Genomic DNA, 27,320 nt, shown 5'->3' on the forward strand with positions numbered 1-27,320 from the left:
ACCCGGCAGCAAGCATCAGCCGATCAGCGAGCCCTACTCGGTTTAGGTCGCGCGGGCCCGCAAGCCTTGGTACCAGCGGCCCAGCGCACCCGCCACAGATCAACAGAATCCGGGCCCCACGCCGGGCCGGACCAAGATCACCGCGCGGGCCGGCCCCGTGTGTCCGGACGCGTGCGCGGGTCCCGTGCCTCGCGTCTCGGCGGCAGTCTCGAGTGGGACCGGCACGGGCTCCCAGTCCCTTCGGGTCTGCGGGCCCCACCCATGTCATGTGCGTGGCGCGCCGGGTGAATGCGGATGGGCGCTGCTGCACCTGCACTGCACGGCCGGACACGCATCATGCACCCGCGCCGCGGGAGTCCACACCGGATGTGGTGGCCCCTGCGCCTTTTTTAACCTGTACACGTGGCCACATGAACCCTCCTTCAGCATAAAGCGCCACACGACACGATCATGCTAACTAAACAATCATTAACTCGGGGGTTCTTTTCCTGGTGCACCAATCATCTTTTCAAGCAAGCAGACAGAATAGTGTGGACGGTTGCATCCTAATAATCCAATGCATGATTGACTGATCCCAGCGACACCGGATAAAACGTTTCCACCCACCAGAACAAGGTCATTGGTCCTTTTCTTTTTCTTGAGAAACAAGGCAACGACTTCCTTCGCCCTATTATTCCCTGACGTGGATTATTGGAACGGGTGCAAGAACCTAAACTTAGCTTATTACCGTAAAGAGAATTGGGATAGAATATTCTTTAATTTTCGGCGGGCATGCATAACAGCATAAACACACTGCCAATGACACATTTAGGTGCCATACATATTCCTAGGTGTACTTATATCAGGTAACTGATCATCGTTTCCATGAATCATCAACAATCAGTCCCAGCCCTTTTCCTCCTACTAATTATTAGCATAACCTCACTGGTCGGTTTGCTTGATTAGGACATCTTAAACAATCATTTTATTAGACTTTGATTAGAGAACTCCTGACCCAGGAACTAGGTGGTTTCTTTGTTCATTAATTCCGAGAATTTTAGGACAAGTCTATCATGTGGCACGATATTATTTGTTTTCCTAGATTCCCTCCATATAAAAAAAACATAAAGAAATTTGAAGATTTTAGGACAAATTAAGCACTAATGAAAAGGTCCGTCATTATTTCCTTAAACAACGGTCCTGATTGGTGAAACAAGTGACCAGAACATCTTAAACAATCATTTTAGTAGACTTTTATTAGAGAACTCCTTACCCAGAAACTAGATGGTTTCTTTGTTCATTAATTCCAAGAATTTTAGGACAAGTCTATCATGTGGCACGATATTATTTTTCCCCCTAGATTCCCTCCATATAAAAAAGCATAAAGAAATTTGAAGATTTTAGGACAAATTAAGCACTAATGAAAAAGGTCCGCCATTATTTCCTTAAACAAATGTCCTAATTGGTGCAACAAGTGACCAGAACATCTTCTTGTTTGCCAGCTCTTGATTGGGTAATTGGACTTAATTTCTTATATTCGGGACAAATTTAAGGCCTATTTGGAGCCCAACAGAATTATACGTTGGGTTATAATAATCTAGATTATGGATTCTAATAATAATGTAGAATGTTTGGATCTTATAGTGCATAAGAGTAGCAACTCCAAGAGACTCTATGTATCTTTCCTAATTGTTATGAATAAATACTTTCGTGAAGAAACACGATCCAACAGCTTCTTTGATTGGTTATTCAAATATAGCAATCCTCTGTTCCATACTTCTCGCTAGTCAAAGATAGATGGCAAGAATTGTTGGGATATATGGGCTTGGCCCACTAAGAATTTCTGAAGTTCCTAAGAAAATCTCAAAAGCCCATTCATGTGAAGCAAGAGAGAGGAGTGGGAATCCTTTATTACCACGTTGCTTGGCGGAAGTGGAGGTAGTCATGCTTAAATATGGAAGTTCTCTCCACTTTCTCAAGTTTAGTGTGAGGAGGAGAAAGGAATCCCTCGCTCGCCTTGCCAGGTGGGGCGAAGGGCGCAACTCTTCATCAAACTATAATCCATGTGATCCAATCTATTGTTGTCGTTTGTGCTCAAGATATATAGAAGCTATTAGAGATTGAAAAGATATAGAAGGTGATTTTTATGTAAAAGGGAGGATAAGGTGGAGATGAAAGTTGATGTTTTTAGCGCCCATAATCTCCAATTAGCTAGTGTTAGGTGGATTACATGATTATTGTAATAATATGGTGTTATAGTAATTTATTTACCCCATATTCTAGGAGCATCTTTGAATGATCATTAAATTATTTTAACTACCACGAATGGAGTACCCATTACTTTCTTTTTTAAGAAAAAAATATCTGCCACTTTGTCGGGTCACCATGATGAACAGGACTTCTGGAAGCCTTCTTAATTTGTGGATTTGTGATCCAGCGTTATCAACAGGGCTCGAAGTTCTGGATTGCAAAACGATCAACCAAAAAGAAAATTCTCTAAACAAAAGCCCTTCATCATAGGGAGCTCGTGAGAGAAGTTCATGACCTCACGTCCTCACATGCCGAACACCGTGCCACCGAGCACGAGCAGTATACATCGGGCGCATGCACAGGGCTGGTTAATTACTTCTAGCATGTGCTGTGCCCCCACTACTAAAAAAGCGAACGCTACTGCACTAGGAGTATTTTTAACTCTGCACGCACGGTACTGAAAGGTAGGGGTCAACATGACAAATATTCGCCACTTGGCAGGTGCCGGGAGGTGAATTAAAACTATGATGAGGGCGAGGTGCTTGAGCGAAACCACACCGTCTATATATGTATATTATTATCCTTACTAATTTTCATTTTTTTTGGTTGCGTGTAGAGGACAAGATTAATTAATGCCGGAATTGTCCCCTTGCTTGTTAACGTTTGTTTATTTATCTTGTGCGGTTAGGATCTTTAATTTGCAAGTGACGTCTGACGACGTAGCAAAAACACGAAAAGTGCTCCGCTTGAAATGGTAGTAAGGTCCTTTTTGCATGCTCATGCCTGTGATCTCTGCACACAGTGGTTCACTTGGCTGATAAGGCATGACTGAAAGTACTATGTATTGATTTATTGTGAGAGAAAAATAATATTTATTAGCTGAAAAATGTGACTTATAAGTTAAGCGAACATGACGATTATTTTTAGAGTTTTTATTTCTTATATGAAGCCGTGTTGGCTTTTGACTTGGCTCCGACACGACCAAATGAACATCATGCGTGCAAATTATGGTTATTGAGATCGACAAGAAGCAAGCGCAAGTGAGAAGCTATCTTCCAACAATTATGACAGCGGAGAGTGGACCATTTCGAAACCTCAACCAATCCTAACTGCACACGCCAACCTACAAGTGTGAATCGAAGTGTATACCGCAACACCTATTTTCAATTATTCATGCATCCTCACCATGACAAGCTGGCCATTTGTTGCACATTTCAGGGAACACCTAACGTTCTTCGGTATCACGAAATTAAATGCTGTAGGGTCTTTAGTGTGCGATAAATAGCTGTATCATTTTTGCAGGTGTCGGCTAATTCAACCATGATAACTTCCTACCGAATTCGGCACGTGTGTCCATCCAACTGGGAACTGATTACACATTGTTTTATAGAAAAGTGTATATACATTTTCCCCTACATGATAAGAAATGAAAGGGGAAAGCCATAAAACACTTGATCTGAGTGTTCCTTAACCTCTCGATGGTTTATTTTTGGTGCCTTATATTTATGTGTTTAGATTCAGACTCAGTGACACCCTAGACGTGTTTGAGACCTCCTCCGATCATTCAACGCATGTTATTTTGTTAACACCTATAAGGCTACAAAGTCATTATTGTGCTTCCTCCCTTCTATAGTGTTAATATAGTCATTTTTTAAAAGTTAATGGGGAGAGTTTCCCCACCTAATATTTTATTTCAGAAAACTCCAGATCAAGCCATGAAGCTTTGAGGAGCGTTACACGATAAGAGGAACACACACCAATGTCTAAGACTAGAAACATCACTCTCGGATCTCTAGCGTTTTCACCAGATTACAGGATCGTCACAAACTTTAGTTACTACACGACGGCACGATGAGGGCTCACTCGTGAAGAATTTCGCCCGCCGTTCCTAGCATCTTAGATTCCCCAAAGGATGGTGAGCCCGATAACGTTCATAGTGTTAATATAGTCATTGTTAACACTGTTTAATAATAAACTTTATCATTGGAAAAACTAAAATGGCCTAAAATTTATTAACTTAAAACAGAGGGATTAGCGAATTAAAACCACACACGTCTCAAAGCTGTAAGGGCTACAAAAGAAATTCAAGTTTTATTACGAAAATCCATAAACACGGATGCTTCGGTTAAATGGTTCCAATGAAAAAAAAAATCAACAAACGGGACAACTGAAATCAGCACGGGGTTGAGCTAATAAGTGATTAACAAACCAGAGGAAAGCATCTTTATTTGTCTGGCTCATCTGCCGCTCTCCACATCAAACACGAACCGCCCTTTGAACCAGAACAAGACCGACCATTTTGGACGGCACGGCCGGGGGGCTATTACCGCTTAGTACATCATCACTACAAATACAACCGCCCTTTTTTTTTGTTGTTTGAAAGTAGCCCAAATTTGAATGGCCCGCAGCCGCAAGCAACCCCACCGGCCACCGCCCAGGCGGCCACCGCCGTGCCCGTGCTGCTGTCAAGTGGCACACGGGGACCGGACCGGACGACTCCTCCCGAGCCGCACATTGCGACCAGCCGGCTCTCCGGTCCATCCCAAATCCCAACCGAAGGAAAGCGCTATTGGCGTGGGTTTCGGAGCATGAGAATTTACACTCCTGCCCTCGATGCCAGTGGCTGCTGCTCAAAAAGCACGGGCTGGCGCGTCATTTCGCCGCAGCCGTTAACCGTGTCACGTGCTTTAGCACAGTACTACCGCTCCTATTTGTCCCTCAAAAAAAAAAAAAAACCTACCGCTCCTATTTGTGCTGGTGGGCCCACGAGACATTGGAACAGCAGTGCGTGCGTAAAGTTGCGTCGGGGACTGTAAATTCCTCTACCTGATGGTGTGCGTAATGACGGATAAGCCCTTTAGCTGCTCTGGTAATTGCAGTACCTGATAGGGTGTGGTTAAGCAACGAGCATATAGTACTTGGCACCTCTCTTTCTAGTCAGGACCAACCTACGACCCATGGCATGTGAGTGCTAAACATGAGTCCTAAGTAACATTTATTGTTTAGAGGAGTTGAGCTTCCTACTCTTTATTTTATTATATCTAATGTTGCCAACAGTACTCATCCCAAAATTGCATACGTAGGTTATTAAGTGAGCAATCTTGATTTCAAATAACCGGTGTCTTGGCACTGTTCCATTGACGAGAATTGTAAGTCCTCTATCTGTCCACATGGAAATGAGAATGTATAATACTGAAATGCAGGGGGTTATATCCTGTGGAAGAACTTTTTCGTTGTGAATCTGCTAACATGAACTTACTACGTGGTAAGCCCACTCAGTCTCAGACTCGGTGTATTCTGCAAAGAAATGGCAACATCTCGCAAAATTCTGCAGACTCCCAGGGCTATCCTGCATTTTCAGTGCAGTTACGGCACACGGGCGGGCGCGCGCTCTGGGCGTAGCCGTTAGCGCCGTTAACGCTGAGCCCGGCAGCCGTTAGCCACCAGTTCCTGTTCCTGACTCGTGCTGCTCCCACTCGCTTTTTTGTGGAACTGACGAAGCGGCCGAATTACGTGCGCCATGTGGCCGATTCAAAACCTTCCCGATGCGATGCCAAGCGAAGCAAGCAGCCTCCACTCCACCCACACCCACCCGCGGCCTCCCCATTTAAATTTAAACATTTTTAATAAAAACCACCCCCACGAAATTCGCAGGCTACCTTAATTCCCATTATTTTTTTTATTCTCCAGACCCAGCCCGCTGCTGGGTGCTGCGGCTGCTTCCTTCCTTCCTTCTCTCTCCTTTCTCTCCTCCAGCGACAGAGACAGGGAGGGAGTCAGGCAGAGGAGGCGTAGCAGCTGCGGAGGCGGGCAGCCGCGGCCCGCGCGATTCGCGTCCGGCAGGGGGAGTCGGGCTCGCCGCGCCTCTCTCGCCATTTCCGCGGTTGCGCGGTCGGGTTGGCGGCCAGCGAGATCGGCTGTTGTGAGCGTGGATTGGCGACGGGCGGAAGGGGTTTGGGGGTCGATTTGAGGCCGTCGGGGCGGAGATCCCGCGGGGACCTGCGGGTTTCGTCGCGGCCCGTGAGTTGGATTCCGGGCGCTGCGTTGTGCCGCGCGAGACGATGGCGTCGGTGGAGGTGCGGTCGGTGCGGAAGTCCACGGCCCTGCGGGCGCGCGGCGGGCCCAGCAAGCTGCAGCCGGCGCGGTCGATGCCGCTCGACTACAGGTACTCGGCCGGGGCCGCCTCGCCGCCGAACGGCGCCGCCGGTGGTGGGCCGGCTGCGAACGGCGTCGGGCGCCGGGCGGCTGCGGCGGCGGAGGCGGAGACGGAGACGGAGGAGAAGGAAGGGGAGGTGGTGCGGCTGGAGCGGGACGACGCGGACTCGCCGTACAGCTCCAAGGCGGTGACGGAGGAGGAGGAGGAGGTGGGGGAGAGAGGTGGAGCAAACGAGGTGGATTCGGCGGCCGCGGCGACGCCAAGGCGCTTGTCGCCGAGGGCAGCGGCGAGCCCCACGGAAGGCGACGCCAGGTGGAGTGACACCAGCTCGTACGGCGCTAAGAAGGTGGGCTGTCTCCCTTCTGATGCTTTTGAAATGTGAGTGTCGGGTTTGGGAATTCAGAACATTGGGAAATTGTCTTGGTGAAACAATGGCAGATGCGATGCTGATCTGGTACTTTGATAGAGGGATATGTGAAACCAAGCGCTACTATAAGCTATGCTAATCACCATTTGTTGTTTTGGCACGTTCAAAGGTGTGAATTTGTGCCCTTTAGGTTGTTTTTTCATGGCAACTAAGATAATGCAGTTACCCTGAGTGTTTATGTAATTTGTTTTTTTTTGTTTTCTGAGAACAGAATAGACTTCTATAGTTCTATACTTCTATCCTTTTAGGTTATTATTGCGATACGATCTGTATACACCTTTCTCCTAGCAACCTCAAACCTGATGTGAGCAATGATATTTACCATTTTACTGCAAAACACCTTTTCCCTTCCATCCTGAAAGATTTAGACAAACTTTAGTGTTTCCTACTAGATTTTACTCTTTCAGTAAGAAGCATTTCAATAACTGTAGCATGTCAAAACCTACAGAAGCATCTGATTGGTTATTCAGATTTTATTTTCTGGAACACAGTTATCCAGTTCAGGGCATGCCTGTTGATATTCTACATGACGCATCGTACCTAGTTACTATACTTTGATGCCAACTGACTTTTTTTGGAAGTATTGCAATTTGAAAGATAGTACCTAGTTGCCAGACCTCTGTCTTTTCAAGCAACTTGCATTTGGACACCTCTCCTCACTTGGATTACAACGTGAATTCATATTCTACCCTATACGTGTTGCAGAAGCATAGAGTTTTTTGTCAGCTTCCGAATGGTGATTGGGCATTATGCACAGTACTTACAACCTCTGGTGACGAGTCCGTTCTAAAGGTTTCTGAAGGGAAAGTAAGTTGCAGATTTCTTTCTAAGATAATCTGTTCTATAATCAATGGAAGCATGATTGTTTGAACCCCTGCCCTTCCCTTTTTAAGGTACTGAGATTGAAAACAGAGAGTCTTCAACCTGCAAATCCTGAAATTCTTGATGGAGTGGATGATCTTATGCAGCTAAGTTATCTAAGTGAACCATCAGTACTGTACAATCTGCAGTACAGATACTCCCAGGACATGATTTATGTAAGAACTGATGTAAACTTTTTCTTTTTTCATGGAGTTCAATTGATGGCTTTATTATTGATATTTATTGTACTGTAGACTAAAGCAGGTCCAGTTTTGGTTGCTGTCAATCCTTTCAAGAAAGTTGCACTGTATGGTAGCGAGTACATTGATGCATATAGAAATAAATCAATGGACAGTCCACATGTTTATGCAATAGCAGATGCAGCACTTCGTGAAATGAAAAGAGGTCAGTCCACAAATGTTGATGCCACAATCTTGGTTGTCCAGCTAAATTTGTGCCTAACTAAGTGTTCTATTCCTTTTCAGATGAAGTCAACCAATCTATAATTATAAGGTGGGCAGTTTTTTTTAATGAGATATTCTTAGTGTAATAAGGCCCTGTACTTTGATGATAAATGATGGTAAATAGAGCCTCAGAATGTTTTCTTTTTCAAGAATGACACTGTTCCATTTATACTAGTTTTCCCATCAGCTGAACTGAAGAAATAGTAACCTGTCCATCCAAGTGTATTTTACCTGTGTTGTTCATTAATTAAGTTAGACCCTAAGGATCCTGTTGAGAGGATTAAAAGATTCGTTGGTTTTTGGTTCACTAGAATCATGATGTGAGTGGTCTTCAAACAGATGGAATAGGCATTGGCTCATGTACCCTTTCCATTACGTGGTTCACTTGACGTAAGAAAAAAAAGTACATCACTTGTCTTGAACACCGTATATATAGCTTTCATGTGGTAGAAATATTTTACTTCAGGGCACAAGCACAAGTTAAAGTTTGTTTTCTATGTTAGTTTGTTGAGGTCATTTGAGATATTAATTGCATTAATATTCTAGTACCACCCTTATTCATCATGTTAAGATGTGATGCCATTTTTATTCTTTTGATACAGCGGTGAGAGTGGAGCAGGAAAAACAGAAACCGCAAAAATTGCTATGCAGTATCTAGCTTCTCTTGGAGGTGGAAGTGGTATTGAATATGAAATTCTTCAGACCAATCCAATACTCGAGGCTTTTGGCAATGCAAAGACATTGAGAAATGATAACTCAAGTCGTTTTGTAAGTTTTACTTTTTCTTGTGTGTTCACTATACTACACCTTCAAATGAAGACCAATGCTTGTTCTCAATTGCAGGGAAAGCTTATCGAAATTCATTTCAGTACCACTGGAAGAATATGTGGTGCCATGATTCAAACATGTATGCAGATCTATCAAGTCCTCTTATGTATCATTAATATTTGCTGGTTTCATATTGAATTTCTAACTATGGTTGCTTATTTTTTCTGATTATCTTGTTGCATGGACAGTTTTGCTTGAGAAGGTAACTTCTAATCTTATGTTTGTCCTTAGAAAAATAGACTACTATACCGTTTCACAGCTATTAGTCTAATATGCCTTTTTTCACCATGGCAGTCCAGAGTTGTACAATGTGCAGTTGGTGAGCGATCCTACCATATATTTTATCAGCTGTGTGCTGGTGCACCTGTGTCTCTAAGAGGTAAATAATCTATTGATTATGGTGACATCTGATTATATCCTTCAAGCAATTCTGACTTGTTCTATTTTAGAAATTGCTATTATTTGTTTTGCTCACTTTCCAGAAGAGATTATTCCTTCATAATTCTTAATGAAAAATCCATGTTCCTCGCTTTTCCTCTGCATAAACCATGATTTGATCATATAAATTTCTTTATAATGTTTTTTATACAGAGAAGTTGAATTTGAAAAAGGTGGATGAGTACAAATATCTTAAACAGAGCTGTTGCTATTCAATTGCGGGTGTGGATGATGCCCAAATGTTTCGAACTGTGACGGTACACTGTTTTTATACCTCGTTCTACAGAGCAAGCTCTTTCGTGTGTGTTTTTCTGTCCTTTGCTCCTGTCATGTTTGCTGATTTCTTCTATTTTAGGAAGCTATGAACATCGTTCATATCAGCAAAGAAGACCAAGAGAATGTTTTTGCAATGGTCTCTGCTGTTCTATGGCTGGGGGATGTCTCGTTTACAGTAATTGACAATGAAAATCATGTTGAAATCATTGTAGATGAAGGTAAAATTTCATTGGATTCTGTCTTTTGCACATCATTTTGAATAACACCTTTCATTGGATTTTGTTCTACCTTGTTTTATTTGCGGTTTTGGAATCCTGAAGTTTGAAATTGATCCTTTACAAAAATTCTAATAAGATGTTTTACCATTTGAAACAATGTTTTTTACTAGTGTGGATTTTTTGATGATTTCTGATGCCCTGCTTTCCATTGGAACTTCAAGATTTTGGGAAACGTCTAGTGTACGAAACTAAGCTTTGCACTGTAGTCTTGAGCTATGAAGTTCCATTTGTAAAAGCTATCCTGATTTTTTGCTACGGCCAAGACTGAGCAATAGCTCAGTTTGTAGATACTCCATGCCCTCCTAAGGTTGAACCTTGGTGTTTCTAGGTTGTGTGAATACCTTCGTAAAGAGTTTTTACCGACCATGTCAAACTAGTCCCTTATCAATAAACCTTCTGAGATTATTTACTACTAGGAAAAAAATTACGATAACCACAAATTTGGTGTTGTGACTGTAGTCCATAATGTTTGGACAGGTTGAGCCTCAACACAGAACTGTTGATATTGATGGATAAGTCTCATGTGTGGCTGGTCTTTGTGGGGCTATGATGCTCACATGGTCATGGTCCTTGTGGCTGTTTTTCTGTTTTGAGGACAGCATCTTAGACTAGAGGACAGCATCTTAGCTAGGACAGCATATTAGCATCTTAGACTAGCATCTTAGACTAGCATCTTGGCATATGCTTGGCTGGCTAGCAGCCTATAAATATGTAACCCCAACCCCTTGGGTTGGCATGGCATTTGTGTGAGCTTGTGTGAGAAATAGACAAGAAAATTGCCCCAACTCCTAGTGTCATCCTCTCTCGATGAGAGTAAGAATTCTCCTACTACCAAGAGTGAGAATTCAGCGACTAACAAGTGGTATCAGAGCCGTATTATCCTGTAGCCTGAGCATCTCTTGCTCATCTTCTCTCCCAGCCCCACAACAGCCCCAGCTGTTGGCAGCAGCAGCTCCTCCGGCCGCTCCTGTTCACTCCTCTCCCAGCTCGTCTGAAGCAGCCCTCTCCCCACGCAGCAGCCCCCCGGTAGCGCGCCATGTCCGCAGGGCAGTCTCAGCGCTCGGTCGCCTCGAGCACGCGGCGTCGGCAGGAGGCCGAACTTGCCGCGGCAGAGGAACGCGAGCGAGCGGCGGCAGAGACCGCTGCGGCGGCGGCAAGGGCGTCGAGGCTAGCAGCGGCGGAGCTGGCAGCAGCCAGAGCGGAGGCGGAAGCAGCTAGAGCGGCGAATGCAGCGCGTGCGGCGGCGGCGGAGGTCGAGGCTCTGCGCGGCAGCATCGGCAGCTCCATTTCCGCTGACGACACCGCCGACGCGGACCTCGAGCTGCTAGAGAGGGAGGCAGCGCGAGCGCGGGCGGCGCAGTGGACAGCCGCGCACGTCCACGAGCGTGGCGGCAGCCCAGACAGGCGCGGACGCGCTGGCGGCGCTCCTGGAGGAGGCGCGCACGGCGGTGGCGCTCCTGGGGCAGCCGCGCACGCCCACGAGCGCGGCGGCAGCCCAGACAGGCGCGGACGCGCCGGTGGCGCTCCTGGAGGAGGCGCGCACGGCGGCGGCGCTCCTGGAGGAGGCGCGCACGGCAACGGTGGCGGACGGGTCGATGGAGAGCGCGGCCTTCACAGGCAGCGTGGCTCTCTCTCCCCGGATCGGTACCGACGGGTCGATGGAGAGCGCGGCCTTCACAGGCAGCGTGGCTCTCTCTCCCCGGATCGGTACCGTGGTTACCACGGGCTCCAGGCTGTTGTCAGGGACGTCGGTCCCGGCGGTGGGTGGCCTACCCTCACCAAGACCAACTACGTCGAGTGGGCTGCGGTGATGAGGGTAAAGCTCCAGGTGCGGCACATGTGGGAGGCAGTCCGGTACGGCGACGTCGACTACGACCTAGATCGACGGGCGCTGGATGCTCTCATCGCTGCAGTCCCGCCCGAGATGCAGTTCTCGCTTACCAGCAAGCGGACTGCCAAGGAGGCTTGGGACGCCATCGCTGCGGCACGCATCGGCAGCGACCGCGCCCGCAAGTCCACACTGCAGGCACTTCGCAAGGAGTGGGAGAACCTGGCTTTCAAGCCAGGTGAGGACGTTGATGACTTTGCTCTCCGTCTCAACACTCTGTTGCAGAAGATGGTGCAGTTCGGCGACGACACCTACGGCGAGGAGAGAGCTGTCGAAAAGCTCTTCCGCTGCGTCCCCGAGAAGTACAAGCAGATGGCTCGCTCGATCGAGTCGCTGCTGGATCTCTCCACGATGTCGATCGAGGAGGCGATAGGTCGCCTCAAGGTCGTCGATAGTGATGAGCCACAGCCCCTCTCAGGGCCCATCACCACTGGCGGGAAGCTCCTTCTTACTCGGGAGCAGTGGCTTGCCAGCCAGGGTGACCGGAGGAAGGGGGAGCCTTCTTCCGCGACAGGCGGCCGCAAGCGTGGCAAGCCACGCAAGGCGCGCAGAGACGCCCAGGCCGGGGCGCGAGGACGTGCCGAGGGTGATGCCCGCGGAGGCGCCCAGGGCGGCGCCGCCGGCCGGCACAAGCCGGCACGAGACGACGCCTGCCGCAACTGCGGCCAGCTTGGCCATTGGGCCAAGGACTGTCGACAGCCACGACGCGGCCAGGCCCACGTCGCACAGGCGGAGGAGGAGGAGCCGGCTCTGTTCATGGCACATGCCAGCATCGAGCTACCTCCAGCGGCACCGGCCGCAGCGGCTCTCCTCCACCTTGACGAGCCAAAAGCACACGCCCTCCTCGGCGACAGCTCCGGCAACGACAAGACTGACGGGTGGTGCCTCGACACCGGCGCCACCCATCACATGACCGGTCGACGGGAGTTCTTCACCGAGCTTGACTCTAGCGTCCGAGGCTCCGTCAAGTTTGGGGATGCCTCCGGCGTGGAGATCAAGGGCGTCGGCTCCATCATCTTCACCGCCGTGTCTGGTGAGCACAGGCTGCTCACCGGAGTCTACTACATCCCCGCGTTGAGGAACTCCATCATCAGCTTGGGACAGCTGGATGAGAACGGTTCGCGCGTGGTGGTTGAGGACGGAGTCATGAGGATTTGGGATCGTCGTCGTCGCCTTCTTGCCAAGGTATCCAGAAGCGCAAATCGACTCTACGTCCTTAACGTGCAGGTGGCACAACCCCTCTGTCTCGCTGCTTGTCGGGACGACGAGGCGTGGCAGTGGCACGAGCGTTTCGGGCACCTTCACTTTGAGGCCCTGAAGCGGCTCAGTGCCACGGAGATGGTGCGAGGCCTGCCGTGCCTCGACCATGTGGAGCAGCTCTGCGACGTCTGCGTGTTGACGAAGCAGAGGCGACTCCCCTTTCCCCAGCAGGCGAGCTTTCGAGCCAAGGAGAGGCTCGAGCTCGTGCACGGGGACTTGTGTGGCCCGGTGACACCGGCCACACCGGGAGGACGACGCTACTTCCTGCTGCTCGTCGACGACCTCTCCCGCTACATGTGGGTGATGGTCCTCGGCAGCAAGGGAGAGGCTGCAGACGCCATCAGACGCGCGCAGGCTTCTGCGGAGGCGGAGTGCGGCCGCAAGCTGCGCGTGCTGCGCACCGACAACGGCGGCGAATTCACGGCGGCTGAATTCGCGTCGTACTGCGCTGACGAGGGCATTCAGCGCCACTACTCCGCGCCGTACAACCCGCAGCAGAACGGCGTCGTCGAGCGGCGCAACCAGACGGTTGTGGGGATGGCTCGGGCCCTCCTCAAGCAGAGGGGGATGCCGGCTGTCTTCTGGGGAGAGGCGGTGGTGACGGCCGTCTACATCCTCAACCGCTCGCCTACCAAGGCGCTCGACGGCAGGACGCCGTACGAGGCTTGGCATGGGCGCAAGCCGGCGGTCTCCCACTTGCGGGTCTTCGGCTGCCTCGCGTTCGCCAAGGAGCTTGGCCACATCAGCAAGCTCGACGACAGGAGCACTCCGGGAGTGTTCATCGGCTACGCGGAGGGCTCGAAGGCCTACCGCATCCTCGACCCGAAGACACAGCGTGTGCGCACGGCGCGCGACGTTGTGTTCGACGAAGGGCGAGGATGGGCGTGGGACAAGGCGGTGGACGATGGCTCGGCTCCGACTTACGACGACTTCACTGTCGAGTACGTCCACGTCGAGGGAGCTGGGGGAGTAGGCAGCTCTTCTTCGGCGAGCGCGTCTACCCCAGTCCCCGAGCCTCCACCGACCCCGGCGCCTGCTACTCCGACAGCTCCACGCTCTCCAGCCAGGACCTCGGCTGCGATGAGTTCTTCGCCGGCTCCACCACAGCCGGCAACGCCACGCACTCCAGCACCGACAGGCACCTCTCCGGGCACGTCTACTCCAACACCAGCTCGTGTCGAGCATAGCCCGGTTGAGCTCGCTACTCCGCTCTCTCACGACGAGGAGCGCATCGACGCGTACCACGACGGCGAGCCGTTGCGGTACCGTACGATGGAGAACCTTCTCGGCGACCAGTTGGTGCCGGGACTGGTGCCTCATGACCTGGAGGACCTGGAGGCGCAGTTGCACCTTGCGTGTGACGACGGCGAGCCTCGGTCGTTCGCAGAGGCCGAGAGACACGCGGCATGGCGCGCCGCGATGCAGTTGGAGATGGATGCGGTTGAGAAGAACCGCACCTGGGAGCTTGCTGACCTTCCTCGTGGTCATCGCGCGATCACCCTTAAGTGGGTGTACAAGCTGAAGAGGGATGAAGCCGGTGCCATCGTCAAGCACAAGGCTCGCTTGGTGGCACGAGGTTTCGTGCAGCAGGAGGGGGTCGACTTCGACGACGCCTTTGCTCCCGTGGCACGGATGGAGTCCGTGCGACTCCTCCTTGCGCTAGCTGCCCAGGAGGGCTGGCGTGTTCATCACATGGACGTCAAGTCGGCATTCCTTAACGGCGACTTGAAGGAGGAGGTCTACGTGCACCAGCCGCCGGGATTTGCGATCCCCGGCAAGGAGGGCAAGGTGCTCCGCCTGCGCAAGGCCCTCTATGGCTTGCGGCAGGCACCGAGGGCGTGGAATGCCAAGCTGGATTCCACGCTAAAGGGGATGGGCTTCGAGCAAAGCCCGCACGAGGCGGCCATCTACCGACGGGGCAATGGAGGTAATGCCCTGTTGGTGGGTGTCTACGTCGACGACTTGGTGATCACCGGCACCAAGGATGCGGAGGTGGCGGCATTCAAGGAAGAGATGAAGGCCACCTTCCAGATGAGTGACCTGGGGCCTCTCTCCTTCTACCTGGGAATCGAGGTACACCAGGATGACTCTGGGATCACGCTTCGACAGACCGCCTATGCCAAGCGCGTCGTTGAGCTAGCTGGGCTCACCGACTGCAACCCAGCTCTCACTCCGATGGAGGAGAGGCTGAAGCTGAGCCGCGACAGCACGACGGAGGAGGTGGACGCTACGCAGTACCGGCGTCTTGTGGGGAGCCTTCGCTACCTCGCCCACACACGGCCGGACTTGGCATTCTCCGTCGGCTACGTTAGTCGGTTCATGCAGCGACCGACGACGGAGCACCAGCAGGCTGTGAAGAGGATCATCCGCTATGTTGCGGGGACTCTCGACCACGGCCTCTACTACCCGAGGTGCCCTGGGGCGGCACACTTCGTCGGGTACAGCGACAGCGACCACGCCGGCGACATCGACACCAGCAAGAGCACGAGCGGGATCCTCTTCTTCCTCGGCAAGTGCCTCGTTAGCTGGCAGTCGGTCAAGCAGCAGGTGGTGGCCCTGTCCAGCTGCGAGGCCGAGTACATAGCGGCCTCCACCGCTTCGACTCAGGCGCTCTGGCTCGCTCGACTGCTTGGTGATCTCCTCGGCAGAGACACTAGAGCGGTGGAGCTCAGGGTGGACAGCAAGTCCGCTCTGGCCCTGGCAAAGAACCCCGTGTTCCACGAACGCAGCAAGCACATCCGGGTGAGGTACCACTTCATCCGAAGCTGTTTGGAGGAAGGGAGCATCAAGGCGAGCTACATCAACACCAAGGACCAGCTTGCGGACCTGCTCACCAAGCCCCTTGGGAGGATCAAGTTCCTTGAGCTCTGCTCCAGGACCGGGATGGTTCAACTCTCCCACAAGACGACGCACAAGACTTAGGGGGAGAATGATGGATAAGTCTCATGTGTGGCTGGTCTTTGTGGGGCTATGATGCTCACATGGTCATGGTCCTTGTGGCTGTTTTTCTGTTTTGAGGACAGCATCTTAGACTAGAGGACAGCATCTTAGCTAGGACAGCATATTAGCATCTTAGACTAGCATCTTAGACTAGCATCTTGGCATATGCTTGGCTGGCTAGCAGCCTATAAATATGTAACCCCAACCCCTTGGGTTGGCATGGCATTTGTGTGAGCTTGTGTGAGAAATAGACAAGAAAATTGCCCCAACTCCTAGTGTCATCCTCTCTCGATGAGAGTAAGAATTCTCCTACTACCAAGAGTGAGAATTCAGCGACTAACAGATATATGATTAGAGTTTATTTTTGTCAGGATGAGATTTGCTGTGACAGAGTGCATGTGCATAAAACTTGTTTCAAGGAGTCTCTGCCTAATGATGTTTTGGAAAACTGAACACAAATTAGCAATTGGTATCACTACAAGGCACTGCTATGGATTTTTTTTTTAAATGTCCTTCTATTGCAGCTTCAAAAACGGTTGCAGAACTTCTTAGCTGCAGTATTGAAGATCTCAATTTAGCTTTGTCAAAGCGCCACATGAAAGTCAATAATGAAAACATTGTCCAGAAACTTACTCTTGCTCAGGTTTGTTGTTTATCAACTTATGGTAAACTATCAACTGTAGTTATAGGAAGTACTATAACTTGTATATCTGATGCATCTACCCTTTTTAATATTTCAGGCAACTGACACAAGAGATGCTCTGGCCAAATCAGCCTATGCCAGTTTGTTTGAGTGGCTTGTAGAACAAATTAATAAGTCTCTCTCAGTTGGCAAGCGTCGAACTGGGAGATCTATCAGTATTCTTGATATCTATGGCTTTGAATCATTTGATGTAATGTACCTTTTTTTTTTACCTAAAGTCGTCATATATTAAATTGCATATAGTTTACTCATGACAATATTACATTTGCAGAAGAACAGTTTTGAACAGTTCTGCATTAATTATGCTAATGAAAGGTTGCAACAACATTTCAATCGTCATTTGTTTAAGCTTGAGCAAGAGGTAAGTTATTTTTTTATGTTTCAAACGTGCAGAATCTGTTTTCTCAAGTTGCAATTCTTTTAATCAATTGGTCAACATTAAAAGGTGTGATTTTTAGAATGATGGGTCATTTATTATGTCATGAACTTTTTTTTATTCTTAAAGCATCTCTGTTTCTTTGTTATGTCCATCCCATGCTTAATTATGTAATTTTGAACGGTAGTATTATCACAAGCTTGTTATTGTGCTTCTTTTGGGTGTTCTAGGCAGAAATATGGAATGTGCTTCTAGAATCTGCTATTGTGTTATCTAAGTGGAAAATGGTGTACATGAAATGTTACTTATTCATGCTATTTTTTAATACTGTCAAACACTCTAAGAATCAATTTTTTTTCTATGAACAGGAATATGTGGAGGATGGCATCGACTGGGCAAAGGTTGACTTTGAGGATAATCAAGACTGTTTGAGTCTCTTTGAGAAAGTATGAGCCACTACATCCTGTTCACTGATGTCACTTGCTAACGATAATATGGGTCCACAAATTCTGGGGATTCATTATTTAGCATTTAACAATCCTTTTCCCCCCTCAACCATGGTGGAAGCTGGAAGGTGTTCCTGGGTTTTGAATTTCTTTTAGGTAGGAGAGTAATGAATCCCAACTGTCCAGAGGTTTCAACCGGGTGGCGACTGGGTGATCCCTCAACTAGGGACTCTACCAACTGAGCTACGCTCGTTCTCATGTAACAATTCTTGTTCTGGGAGGAAAACAAATCTGCAATACTGCTTTAAGATAAAAAAAAACTCCCCCTATTTTATTTCACAATAAGCAAAGATCAGTGCTACTGCCTGCTAGGACGCCTAGTCCATTATTGACGAGGAAAAAAGACAAATTTTGTTGATCTTTTTTGCTTTCTTTTGGCTGAAAAGTATGATATATTAGAAGATACGAAGTGAAGATTTGTTTGTTTAAAATAATACTTGTCAAAGTGAAATTTTCTAGGAAGAATTTGTCCAAATGGCTGGGTGGGTTTGTGCGAGGTCTCTTGACCTCTCGTACTATTTTCCTTCTGAATGAAATGACATGCGGCTCTGCTACTTTGTTGGAGAAAAAACAATGTGTCAAATGGCTGAATGCAGATATTATTGTTAGATATAAGTTGGTTCTATGGAGCTTTGCCAAAACTTTGGTGGATTTATGGACCTGGACAACATTAAAAAGTAAAAGGAGTTACTGGCTTATCAAACCATGATGGTAAAGCAAAGTTATGGCTTAGAGCCAAATAGACATGATAAATATTACAGGTAAAATAACTGATATATCAAATCAAGATGACAAGGCAAGAACATATTCTTATTAAATCAATAAGACTTAGACAATTCATACCTTTTATTTTCTTATTATGTTTCATAATTTCAATTACAGGATCCGAAAACTTGGTAAAGTGTCCTAATTTCTCTTGCTTATATCTTGCAAACTTGACCTGCAGCCATGTAGTAATATATATTCTTGCTGTCTAACATTCTTACTTAATACAGAAACCACTGGGGTTATTGTCTCTGCTGGATGAGGAATCTACTTTCCCCAATGCCACAGATCTTACTTTTGCAAACAAGCTTAAGCAACATCTTGACTCGAATTCTTGCTTCAGAGGAGAAAGAGGCAAGGCATTTGTTGTCCGTCACTATGCAGGCGAGGTTGGATGTTGCTGTACATTCATTGTTGCTGTTCACAGTGAACAGTAGTTTGCTTTCTTTCATCTTTGTTTTACCATTTATCATCATTGGTTCTTATTCTTGATAATCAGGTGGCTTATGATACTTCGGGTTTTCTGGAGAAGAATAGAGATTTATTGCACATGGACTCGATTCAGCTCCTTGCCAAATGCAAAACTTCTCTGCCAAAAATGTTTGCATCTAAGATGCTGGCTCAATCAAATAATTCTATGTCTGTTCCATATAGATCTAGTGCTGCTGATTCTCAAAAACTAAGTGTTGCCATGAAGTTCAAGGTGTAGATTTTGCACTCCCAGAAAGTGCCACTCTGATAGATCTTGATTGACTTAGAACAATTTAATTGACATTATGTGCAATTTTTTCAGGGTCAACTGTTCCAACTTATGCAAAGACTGGAAAGTACAACACCACACTTCATTCGCTGCATTAAACCAAATAATTTACAACTTCCTGCAATTTACGAACAAGGACTTGTGCTTCAACAACTTAAATGCTGTGGGGTTCTTGAGGTTGTCCGGATTTCAAGATCTGGATATCCAACAAGAATGACTCACCAGAAGTTTGCTTGTCGGTAAGTTGACTCTCTGAACAACTGCAGCAAGTTTCTGCCAACTTTTTTTAATAGAAAAGTTAATACTTAATTGCTGGAATTCACATTGGGCTTGGGCTAACCCTAGAAGGGTAGTAATGTATATTAGTCATACATGGGCCTCATGGGCCTAATACACTCATACTCCAACACCCCCCCGCAGTCTGAACTACCGTCGCAGCGGAGTTACAGACTGGACATGAAAAGAAGCACACACACGAGCCCCCCCACAGACGCAACTAGCCACCAATGATGTTGAGGCTGGAGCGAAACTCGGTGAAGGTCGATGACGGGAGGCCCTTGGTGAAGATGTCGGCAAACTGGGAGGTGGTCGGGACGTGTAGGACCCGAACATCGCCGATGGCAACCCGATCACGGACAAAGTGTAGGTCGATCTCCACATGCTTGGTCCGTTGGTGCTGCACGGGGTTGGTGGAGAGGTACACCGCACTGACGTTGTCGCAGTAGACCAGCGTGCTCCGGGAGAGAGGGCTGTGGAGCTCGGCAAGGAGCTGTCGGAGCCAGGAGGCCTCAGCCACGCCGTTAGCGACAGCTCGGTACTCCGCCTCGGCACTGGATCGGGAGACCACCGGCTGGCGCTTGGACGACCAGGACACCAGGTTGCCGCCCAGAAAGACAGCGTAGCCGGAGGTAGAGCGCCGAGTGTCCGGACACCCGGCCCAGTCGGCGTCAGTGTAGACGACGAGCTCGGTGGAGGAAGACCGCTGAAGGAGTAAGCCGTAGTCGACAGTGCCGCGGAGGTAACGGAGGAGGCGCTTGAGCGCAGTGAGGTGAGGCTCTCGGGGATCATGCATGTGAAGGCATATCTGCTGCACTGCATAGGTGATGTCTGGCCTGGTGAAGGTGAGGTACTGAAGGGCACCTGCAAGACTCCGGTAAGCAGTGGGGTCTGCCACGGTGGTGCCCACGGCCTCTGACAGCTTGCCCTGTGTGTCAACTGGAGTAGAGCAGGGCTTGCAGTTAGTCATCCCAGCACGCTCCAGGATATCAAGAGTGTACTGCCGCTGGTGAAGGAGAAGGCCGGTGGGGCGAGGCTCAACAGTGACCCCGAGGAAGTGGTGGAGCACACCAAGATCCTTCATAGCAAACTCCTGCTGAAGAGAGGCGATGACACGGCTGAGTAAGGACGGGCTGGAGGCTGTGAGGACAATATCATCAACGTAGAGCAGCAGATAGGCAGTCTCAGGTCCATGGTGATAGATAAATAGGGACGTATCCGACTTGGCCTCCACAAACCCCAGTGTCAGCAGGAAAGCAGCAAACCGAGAGTACCACGCCCGGGGGGCCTGCTTGAGGCCGTAGAGAGACTTGTTGAGCCGGCAGACCATGTCCGGACGAGAAGAGTCAACAAACCCCGCTGGCTGGCTGCAGTAGACTGTCTCGGTGAGAGTCCCGTGGAGAAAAGCATTCTTGACGTCCAGCTGATGCACAGGCCAAGAGCGACTGAGAGCCAGGGAGAGCACTGTGCGTACGGTGGCCGGCTTCACCACGGGGCTGAAAGTCTCATCATAATCGACTCCAGGGCGCTGAGTGAAACCCCGAAGAACCCAGCGAGCCTTGTACCTCTCAAGGGTACCATCAGCCCGCCGCTTGTGTGTCTAGATCCACTTGCCGGTGACGACGTTGGATCCGGGTGGACGGGGCACCAGATCCCATGTCTGGTTGACGAGGAGAGCCGCGTACGCCTCTTCCATCGCGCGGCGCCAATGAGGGTCCGACAAGGCGTCGCGAATGGAAGAGGGTACAGGAGAGATCTGCGGGTCGTCGGGCATCGTCGCGAGAGCCCGGGGCCGCAGGGTACCAGCCGCGTGACGCGTCACCATAGGGTGAACATGCCGCGGGTGTCGGTGAAGGAGTTGCGGGTGGTACACCGGCGACGCGACACGGGCAGCCTGAGGCGGCGGCGGCGGTGTAGGGGTCGCCGGCGGAGAAGGAGCCACCGGTGGTGTAGGCGTCACCAGTGGAGAGGTGGACCCCGGTGGTGCCGGAGGCAGCGTTGCCGCCGGCACACGGCGCTGGTAGACGTGCACCGGCTGGGCGAAACGCGCAGGAGGTGCGACAGGCGGCGTCCCCGGACCCGCTGCGGACGGAGGGGCAGGGGCAGCTCCGGAGGGCGACGCCTCCGGACCCGGGCAGGGCGCAGGGCCAGGGGCGTCACTGGTGGGCGGCGAGCGGGGGCACGGGCCCGGCGAGGGGCACGGGGAAGCAGTACCTGCAGGAGACAGCGGTAAAAGCGGCTGGACCACCGTGTCAGTGGGAAACAGAGAGAAGGGGTCAGGATCGGGGGTGGGAGATGTTGTGGTGGTGGTGGAGAAGGGGAAGACAGACTCATCAAACACCACGTGGCGAGAGATGAGGACCCGACGGGAGGTGAGGTCAAAGCACCGGTACCCCTTGTGATCCGGGGAGTACCCAAGGAAGACACACAGAGCGGAACGGGGAGCCAGCTTGTGGGGAGCGGTGGCAGTGGTGTTAGGGTAACACGCACACCCGAAGACACGAAGGTGGTCATACCGAGGAGGGGTACCGAAGAGAGCGTGGTGTGGTGTGGGAGCCGGGCAGGCAGCGGAAGGAAGGCGGTTAAGGAGATAGGTGGAGGTGTGCAGACTCTCGGCCCAGAAGCGAGCAGGAAGCGACGCCTGGAGCAGAAGGGTGCGCATGGTGTCGTTCGTGGTGCGAATCATGCGCTCGGCCTTGCCGTTCTGGGAGGAGGTATACGGGCAAGACATGCGCAACTGAACACCGTGAGAGAGGAAGAAGGCACGGGAGGTGCCGTTATCGAACTCACGGCCATTGTCACACTGGACGGCCTTGATGGTAAGGCCGAACTGAGTAGACACCCAGGCGAAAAAGTGGAGAAGAGTGGTGAAGGTATCCAACTTTGCACGCAAGGGGAAAGTCCACGAGTAATGCGAGAAATCGTCAACCACCACAAGATAGTATTTATACCCAGAAATGCTGATGACAGGAGATGTCCATAGGTCGCAGTGTACAAGATCAAACACATGCGTAGCATGTGAAGAAGAAGAACAAAAAGGGAGACGAACATGACGGCCCAGCTGGCACGCATGACACAAGTGCTCATCGTGAGCCCGAGTACAACCAATGTCGGAACTGCGACTAAGCTGCGTCAGAGCATCACGTCCAGGATGGCCGAGGCGACGGTGCCAAGTGGTGGAAGAAGGAGTGGCGGCGAAGGCAGCTGACAAAGTAGACGGTGACGAAGAGGAAGCAGACGTCGGAAGCCGAAGGGTGTAAAGGGGTCCCGTGCTGTCACATCGGAGAAGAGGACGCCGGGAAGCCAAATCCTTTACAGTAAGACCAGAAGAGTCAAATTCAACAGAACAGGAATTGTCAGCTGTAAAACGACGAATAGAAAGAAGGTTGTGAACCATAGAGGGTGCAACAAGAATGTCAGGAAGAAGAAAGGAACCATGAGTGCCAGCGGCACCCACGGACGTGACTGGAATACACGAACCATTCGCGACCATGATGGACGAAGGATGAGAGGGAGAAGGAGGGTGAAAAGAGGAGAGTATACCAGGGTCTGGAGTAGTGTGGTAAGTGGCACCCGAGTCGGCAATCCAGTCGGTACCGGTAGGCGGTGTCAGGGCCATGGTGCTGAAGGATCTGGCCAAGGCCGCCGGGTTCCAACCGACAGGCCCGGGCAAGGTGTCGGGAGGTGGCACCCACGAAGATGCGCCGGGAGGAGTAGCCCACGCAGACGGGGAGTAAAACCCCGGAGGAGCTCCAGTGAGCAAGGCCACTGGTGGGCGACGCTCTCCACCTGGAGCCGGGAAGGGCCACATGGAGATGCGCCCCAACCACGGGTTGTGGAAAGAGGGCCAGGCTGCACCCCGTGGAGTCGCGGGCGACTGGTGGCTCCCTGGAGGAGCCGGTGTGTGTTGGCCCCCGCGGCCCCCACGCCCCCCTCCGCGGCGACGGCGGCCGCCACGGCCCCCCCCCCCCACCCCCGCCCGGCCCGGGGGGAGGAGAACCAAGAAGCGACGACGGCGGTGGAGCGAACGAACGCGCCGGAGGAGTAGCGGCCAGGGCAGTCGAGGAAGACGAGGACCCTGGCGCGGAGGTGGACCCTGGCTGGACGCCCTGAGTGAGCTCCTCCATGACAAGGTCGTCACGGACCTGCAGGAAGGAGGGAAAGGGCCTCTGCCGGGTGATCCACGTCCGGAGGTGGGCGTAGCGGTCACTGAGCCCGCGGAGGACATTGAGGACCAGAATGCGGTCCTCCACGGGCCAGCCAAGGTCGCCGAGGGAGTCCGCCATGCTCTTCATGCGCCGGCAGAAATCGTCAACGGAGAGGTCACCCTGAACGAAGGTGCGGAAGCTCGCATCGAGACGCAGGGCCCGGGCTTCGGCATTGCCCAGAAACTGGCCCTCGAGCGCAAGCCAAGCCCGGCGAGCGTCAGCAGAGTTGCGGACGAGGTCGTGGAGGTCCAGGGAGATCGTCCCGATGATCCAGGAGAGGACGACGCTGTCAAGGCGCAGCCACGATGGGGTCTGGACCGCGACCGAGGCGTCGACTAGGACGTGGTCGTCGAGGGCGTAGCGGCGGAGGGTGAGGAGAACCAGGTCCCTCCAGCGGGCGTAAGAGGGCGACTCAGGCTCGAGGACGACCGGGACGAGGAGTCGGATGTTCTGGACACCCCCGGCCTGGTAGTGGAGCTGAGCCACGTGCGGGTCGGCCGGGTCGTGCCAGATGACCGTGGTGCGAGACGCGCGGTGACCCGTCGAGCCTGAGGAGGTGGCCGCGGTGTCGTAGGATGTAGGGAGGACGAGGAGCTGCTCCGCCTCAGCGATCTGGCGGGCCAGGGCATCAGCCGCGTCGCGCTCGCGCTCCAAAGCGAGGGCGGCCGCCCGCACCCGGGCCTGGCTGTCCGCAGCAGCAGCCCGTGCAGCCACGAGAGCGGCGGCGAGAGCGGAGTTGGCCCCTGCCGTCTGGAGAGGGGCAGGGGGCGGCAGAGGAGGGGGAGCGGGGAAGAAGAAAGGCTCCAGGGTCTCCCCCGCGCCCCCAGCTGCAGCGGCGTGGCTGCCTGCGCCCGCGCCCGCCCCTGCAGCAGGGGCCGGCGCCCGCGCGCTGGGCCCACGACGGGTAGGGAAGGGAGGGGAAAACGTGGAAGTAGGTTGGGGAGGGAGGGGGAGGGGGAGGGCGGCCAGCCATGGCGGCGGCAAGAGGCCGGCCGGCGGCTGGCGGCGCCTGGCGGCTGGTTGGGGAAGGGGAGGGAGGAAAGCTAGCCTGATACCATGCTGGAATTCACATTGGGCTTGGGCTAACCCTAGAAGGGTAGTAATGTATATTAGTCATACATGGGCCTCATGGGCCTAATACACTCATACTCCAACATTAATTTAATCAGGTATGGCTTTCTTCTTCTTGAGGATGTTGCATCTCAAGATCCACTCAGTGTTTCAGTTGCAATTCTTCATCAGTTCAACATTTTACCTGAGATGTATCAAGTTGGCTACACAAAGTTGTTCTTCCGAACTGGCCAGGTTAGTTGTTCTATCTATCCAATTTCCTGGTAATGGCCAACATTAGAAACTAAAGCAATTGCTTTCATTACATGTTTGTAGACCATTCATTGTCCTAGATTTTTTATCTTTATATGTATGCACTACCTTTTTTTTTGTTAAGCATTTGGTGAAAATAATCTTGTGTTACTGTGTCCTTTGATATTGGGCTGAAGATTGGCAAACTTGAAGATACTCGGAATCGTACTCTACACGGTATTTTAAGGGTTCAAAGCTGTTTCAGGGGGCATCAAGCCCGTCATCATGCGAGAGAACGAATAAGAGGAGTTTTGGCTCTTCAATCATGTAAATTCTCCTAGATTACTATCTTGACATATTTTACTTTTTATTCTTGTTGAATTTTTCTTCTTTAAGTTTAACGTATGGAATGGACATACCCTTCTTAACTTGCAGTCATTCGTGGTGAAAATGCACGACAAATTTATTCCTCTTTGTCGAGGAAACATAGAGCAGCGGTTATTTTGCAGAGAAATGTGAGATGTTGGCTCGCGAGAAGGTATTTCATAAATCTCCGGAAGGCCTCAGTGATAATACAGTCTGGTACGAAGATTCTTGATCCTCCTTTTATAGAAGTTCATTGGGGAGAAGCGATTATCTGACACACTGTTTCCATGTCTTCCTATGTTGGAAAATATATAGGTATTCGTGGCAGTCTTGTTCGAAGATGTAATGGCAATATTGATCTAATAAACGTGCTAAGAGAGTTTGAATCAAAACAGGTACAATAAGTGAGTGTGTGTGTGTGTGGGTGTGTGCCTTATATTGTGCCGCTGGCAGTTACATGCATGCCATCCTCCTTGGAATATGTTGCTTCGTTCTTAAATAATTCAAACTGGCCTGAGTTTTACATTATTAATATTCTTTCAGGAGGCAGAGGGTGATCAAATTTTGATCAAGGCATCAGTCCTGGCTGAGTTACAGAGGCGGATACTAAAAGCCGAGGCTACAGTTCGTGAAAAGGATGAAGAGAATGAGATGCTCCATCAGCGGCTTCAGCAATATGAAAACCGCTGGTTAGAGTACGAGCAGAAAATGAAAGCTATGGAGGAAATGTGGCAGAAGCAAATGCGTTCATTGCAATCGAGCCTTTCCGTAGCAAAGAAGAGTCTTGCTCTGGATGAGACGCCTAGGATGTCAGACTCATCAGTGGATCAGAGCTGGGAAAGTAACGGGAATCACGTCAGCAGTGGGTCTCAGCTGGTGCCACGCACTGGTGGGCGCGAAATGAACGCTGGCCTGAGTGTCATTGGCCGCCTAACGGAAGAATTCGAACAGCGGAGCCAGGTTTTTGCTGATGACGCCAAGTTCCTGGTTGAGGTCAAGTCTGGGCAGGCGGATGCCAGCCTAAACCCAGACATGGAGCTCCGGAGGTTGAAGCAGAATTTTGACTCGTGGAAGAAAGATTTCAGTGGCCGCATAAGGGAGACAAAGGTGATCCTGAACAAGCTTGGGAACGGCAACGAGTCATCGCCCAACTCTGTGAAGCGGAAATGGTGGGGCAGGCTGAACACCTCCAAATTTTCGTGAGTTTATTATGTATTGATTGGCATTTTGTAGATGTACCGGTATTTTACACGCCGGTGTGGTTCTAGCTTCCTAGAGTATCTATTCTACGGGTGTTGTGAAAGTCCAGTGTGTTGGACTGGATTTGTGTTTCGTGGAGGGCGAGTTGTATAGTTCTTCCACAAGGGCTTCCTTTGAGGGGTCAAGGACCACTGAATCGTGATGTAATTACTTGCTGAAGTAGTTGTCGGAGGGGGAAGATTGTGAGATTGCTCACTATTCCACTATCCTCGTGCTTTACTTTCTGCCCGTTGTATATTAATAGATTTAAATGTGGCATGGTGTAACATATGTAATCTATCATCTGATGCCTGTGTAAATTAGGTACTCGTTGCATTTCGAAATGTAAGGTCTCGGTACCATTTTTTGTTCATAGCAAGGTCATAACAAAGTATCATAAATTTGACATGTTCTTAGCTGTTGGTAAACAATGGTGTTTGCGTTCATCTTGCAATGTTACGTGGCACATTGTATAATAATTACTACTTCCATTTGGGCCCGGAATATGGATTTTTTTAACTGTTATAAACCATCCTAAGTTGGATCTTCGATAAGCTTTTTTAAGAAAGAACAATAAAATCAGCAATGTCAAATAAATTTCATTAGATATATTATCAAATGTATTTTTATGAGTTAGCTTTTCAACGAGGTTCTATAAATTTAATTAAGTTTAAAATGATTTGACTTATGACAATTGAAGATCACTTTTATTTAAGATAGATTATGGAGTACTAAAAAGAACAACGACTTCTGATGACCATTTAATAAAAACCG

General features: G+C 50.3%; 1 protein-coding gene across 1 annotated transcript; it reads left to right on the forward strand.

Moving 5' to 3' along the window:
- Nucleotides 1–5,893: 5,893 nt before the first annotated feature.
- LOC136530478 (myosin-1-like) lies at nt 5,894–26,786 on the forward strand. Its single transcript, XM_066523238.1, has 23 exons — nt 5,894–6,731; nt 7,518–7,619; nt 7,706–7,849; nt 7,928–8,078; nt 8,159–8,186; nt 8,740–8,905; nt 8,981–9,044; nt 9,154–9,167; nt 9,260–9,344; nt 9,557–9,660; nt 9,759–9,897; nt 16,570–16,688; nt 16,786–16,938; nt 17,020–17,109; nt 17,493–17,570; nt 18,626–18,784; nt 18,895–19,098; nt 19,189–19,394; nt 24,809–24,944; nt 25,139–25,268; nt 25,377–25,523; nt 25,623–25,702; nt 25,851–26,786. Exons 1-23 carry the CDS (start codon nt 6,291–6,293, stop codon nt 26,508–26,510), a joined length of 3,600 nt encoding a protein of 1,199 aa, XP_066379335.1. The 5' UTR covers nt 5,894–6,290; the 3' UTR covers nt 26,511–26,786.
- The last annotated feature ends 534 nt before the right edge of the window (nt 26,787–27,320 follow it).

The sequence above is a fragment of the Miscanthus floridulus genome, chromosome 1 (assembly GCF_019320115.1).
Source record: "Miscanthus floridulus cultivar M001 chromosome 1, ASM1932011v1, whole genome shotgun sequence".
NCBI classification, from domain to species: domain Eukaryota; kingdom Viridiplantae; phylum Streptophyta; class Magnoliopsida; order Poales; family Poaceae; genus Miscanthus; species Miscanthus floridulus.

What these genes read in the sequence shown, in the direction of transcription:
- LOC136530478 (XM_066523238.1), top strand. Translation starts at nt 6,291, where the DNA reads ATGGCGTCGGTGGAGGTGCGGTCGGTGCGGAAGTCCACGGCCCTGCGG. An exon ending in TGTTCTTCCGAACTGGCCAG is followed by an intron (nt 24,945 to 25,138) that starts GTTAGTTGTTCT and finishes ATTGGGCTGAAG; the next exon opens with ATTGGCAAACTTGAAGATAC. An exon ending in CTCAGTGATAATACAGTCTG is followed by an intron (nt 25,524 to 25,622) that starts GTACGAAGATTC and finishes GAAAATATATAG; the next exon opens with GTATTCGTGGCAGTCTTGTT.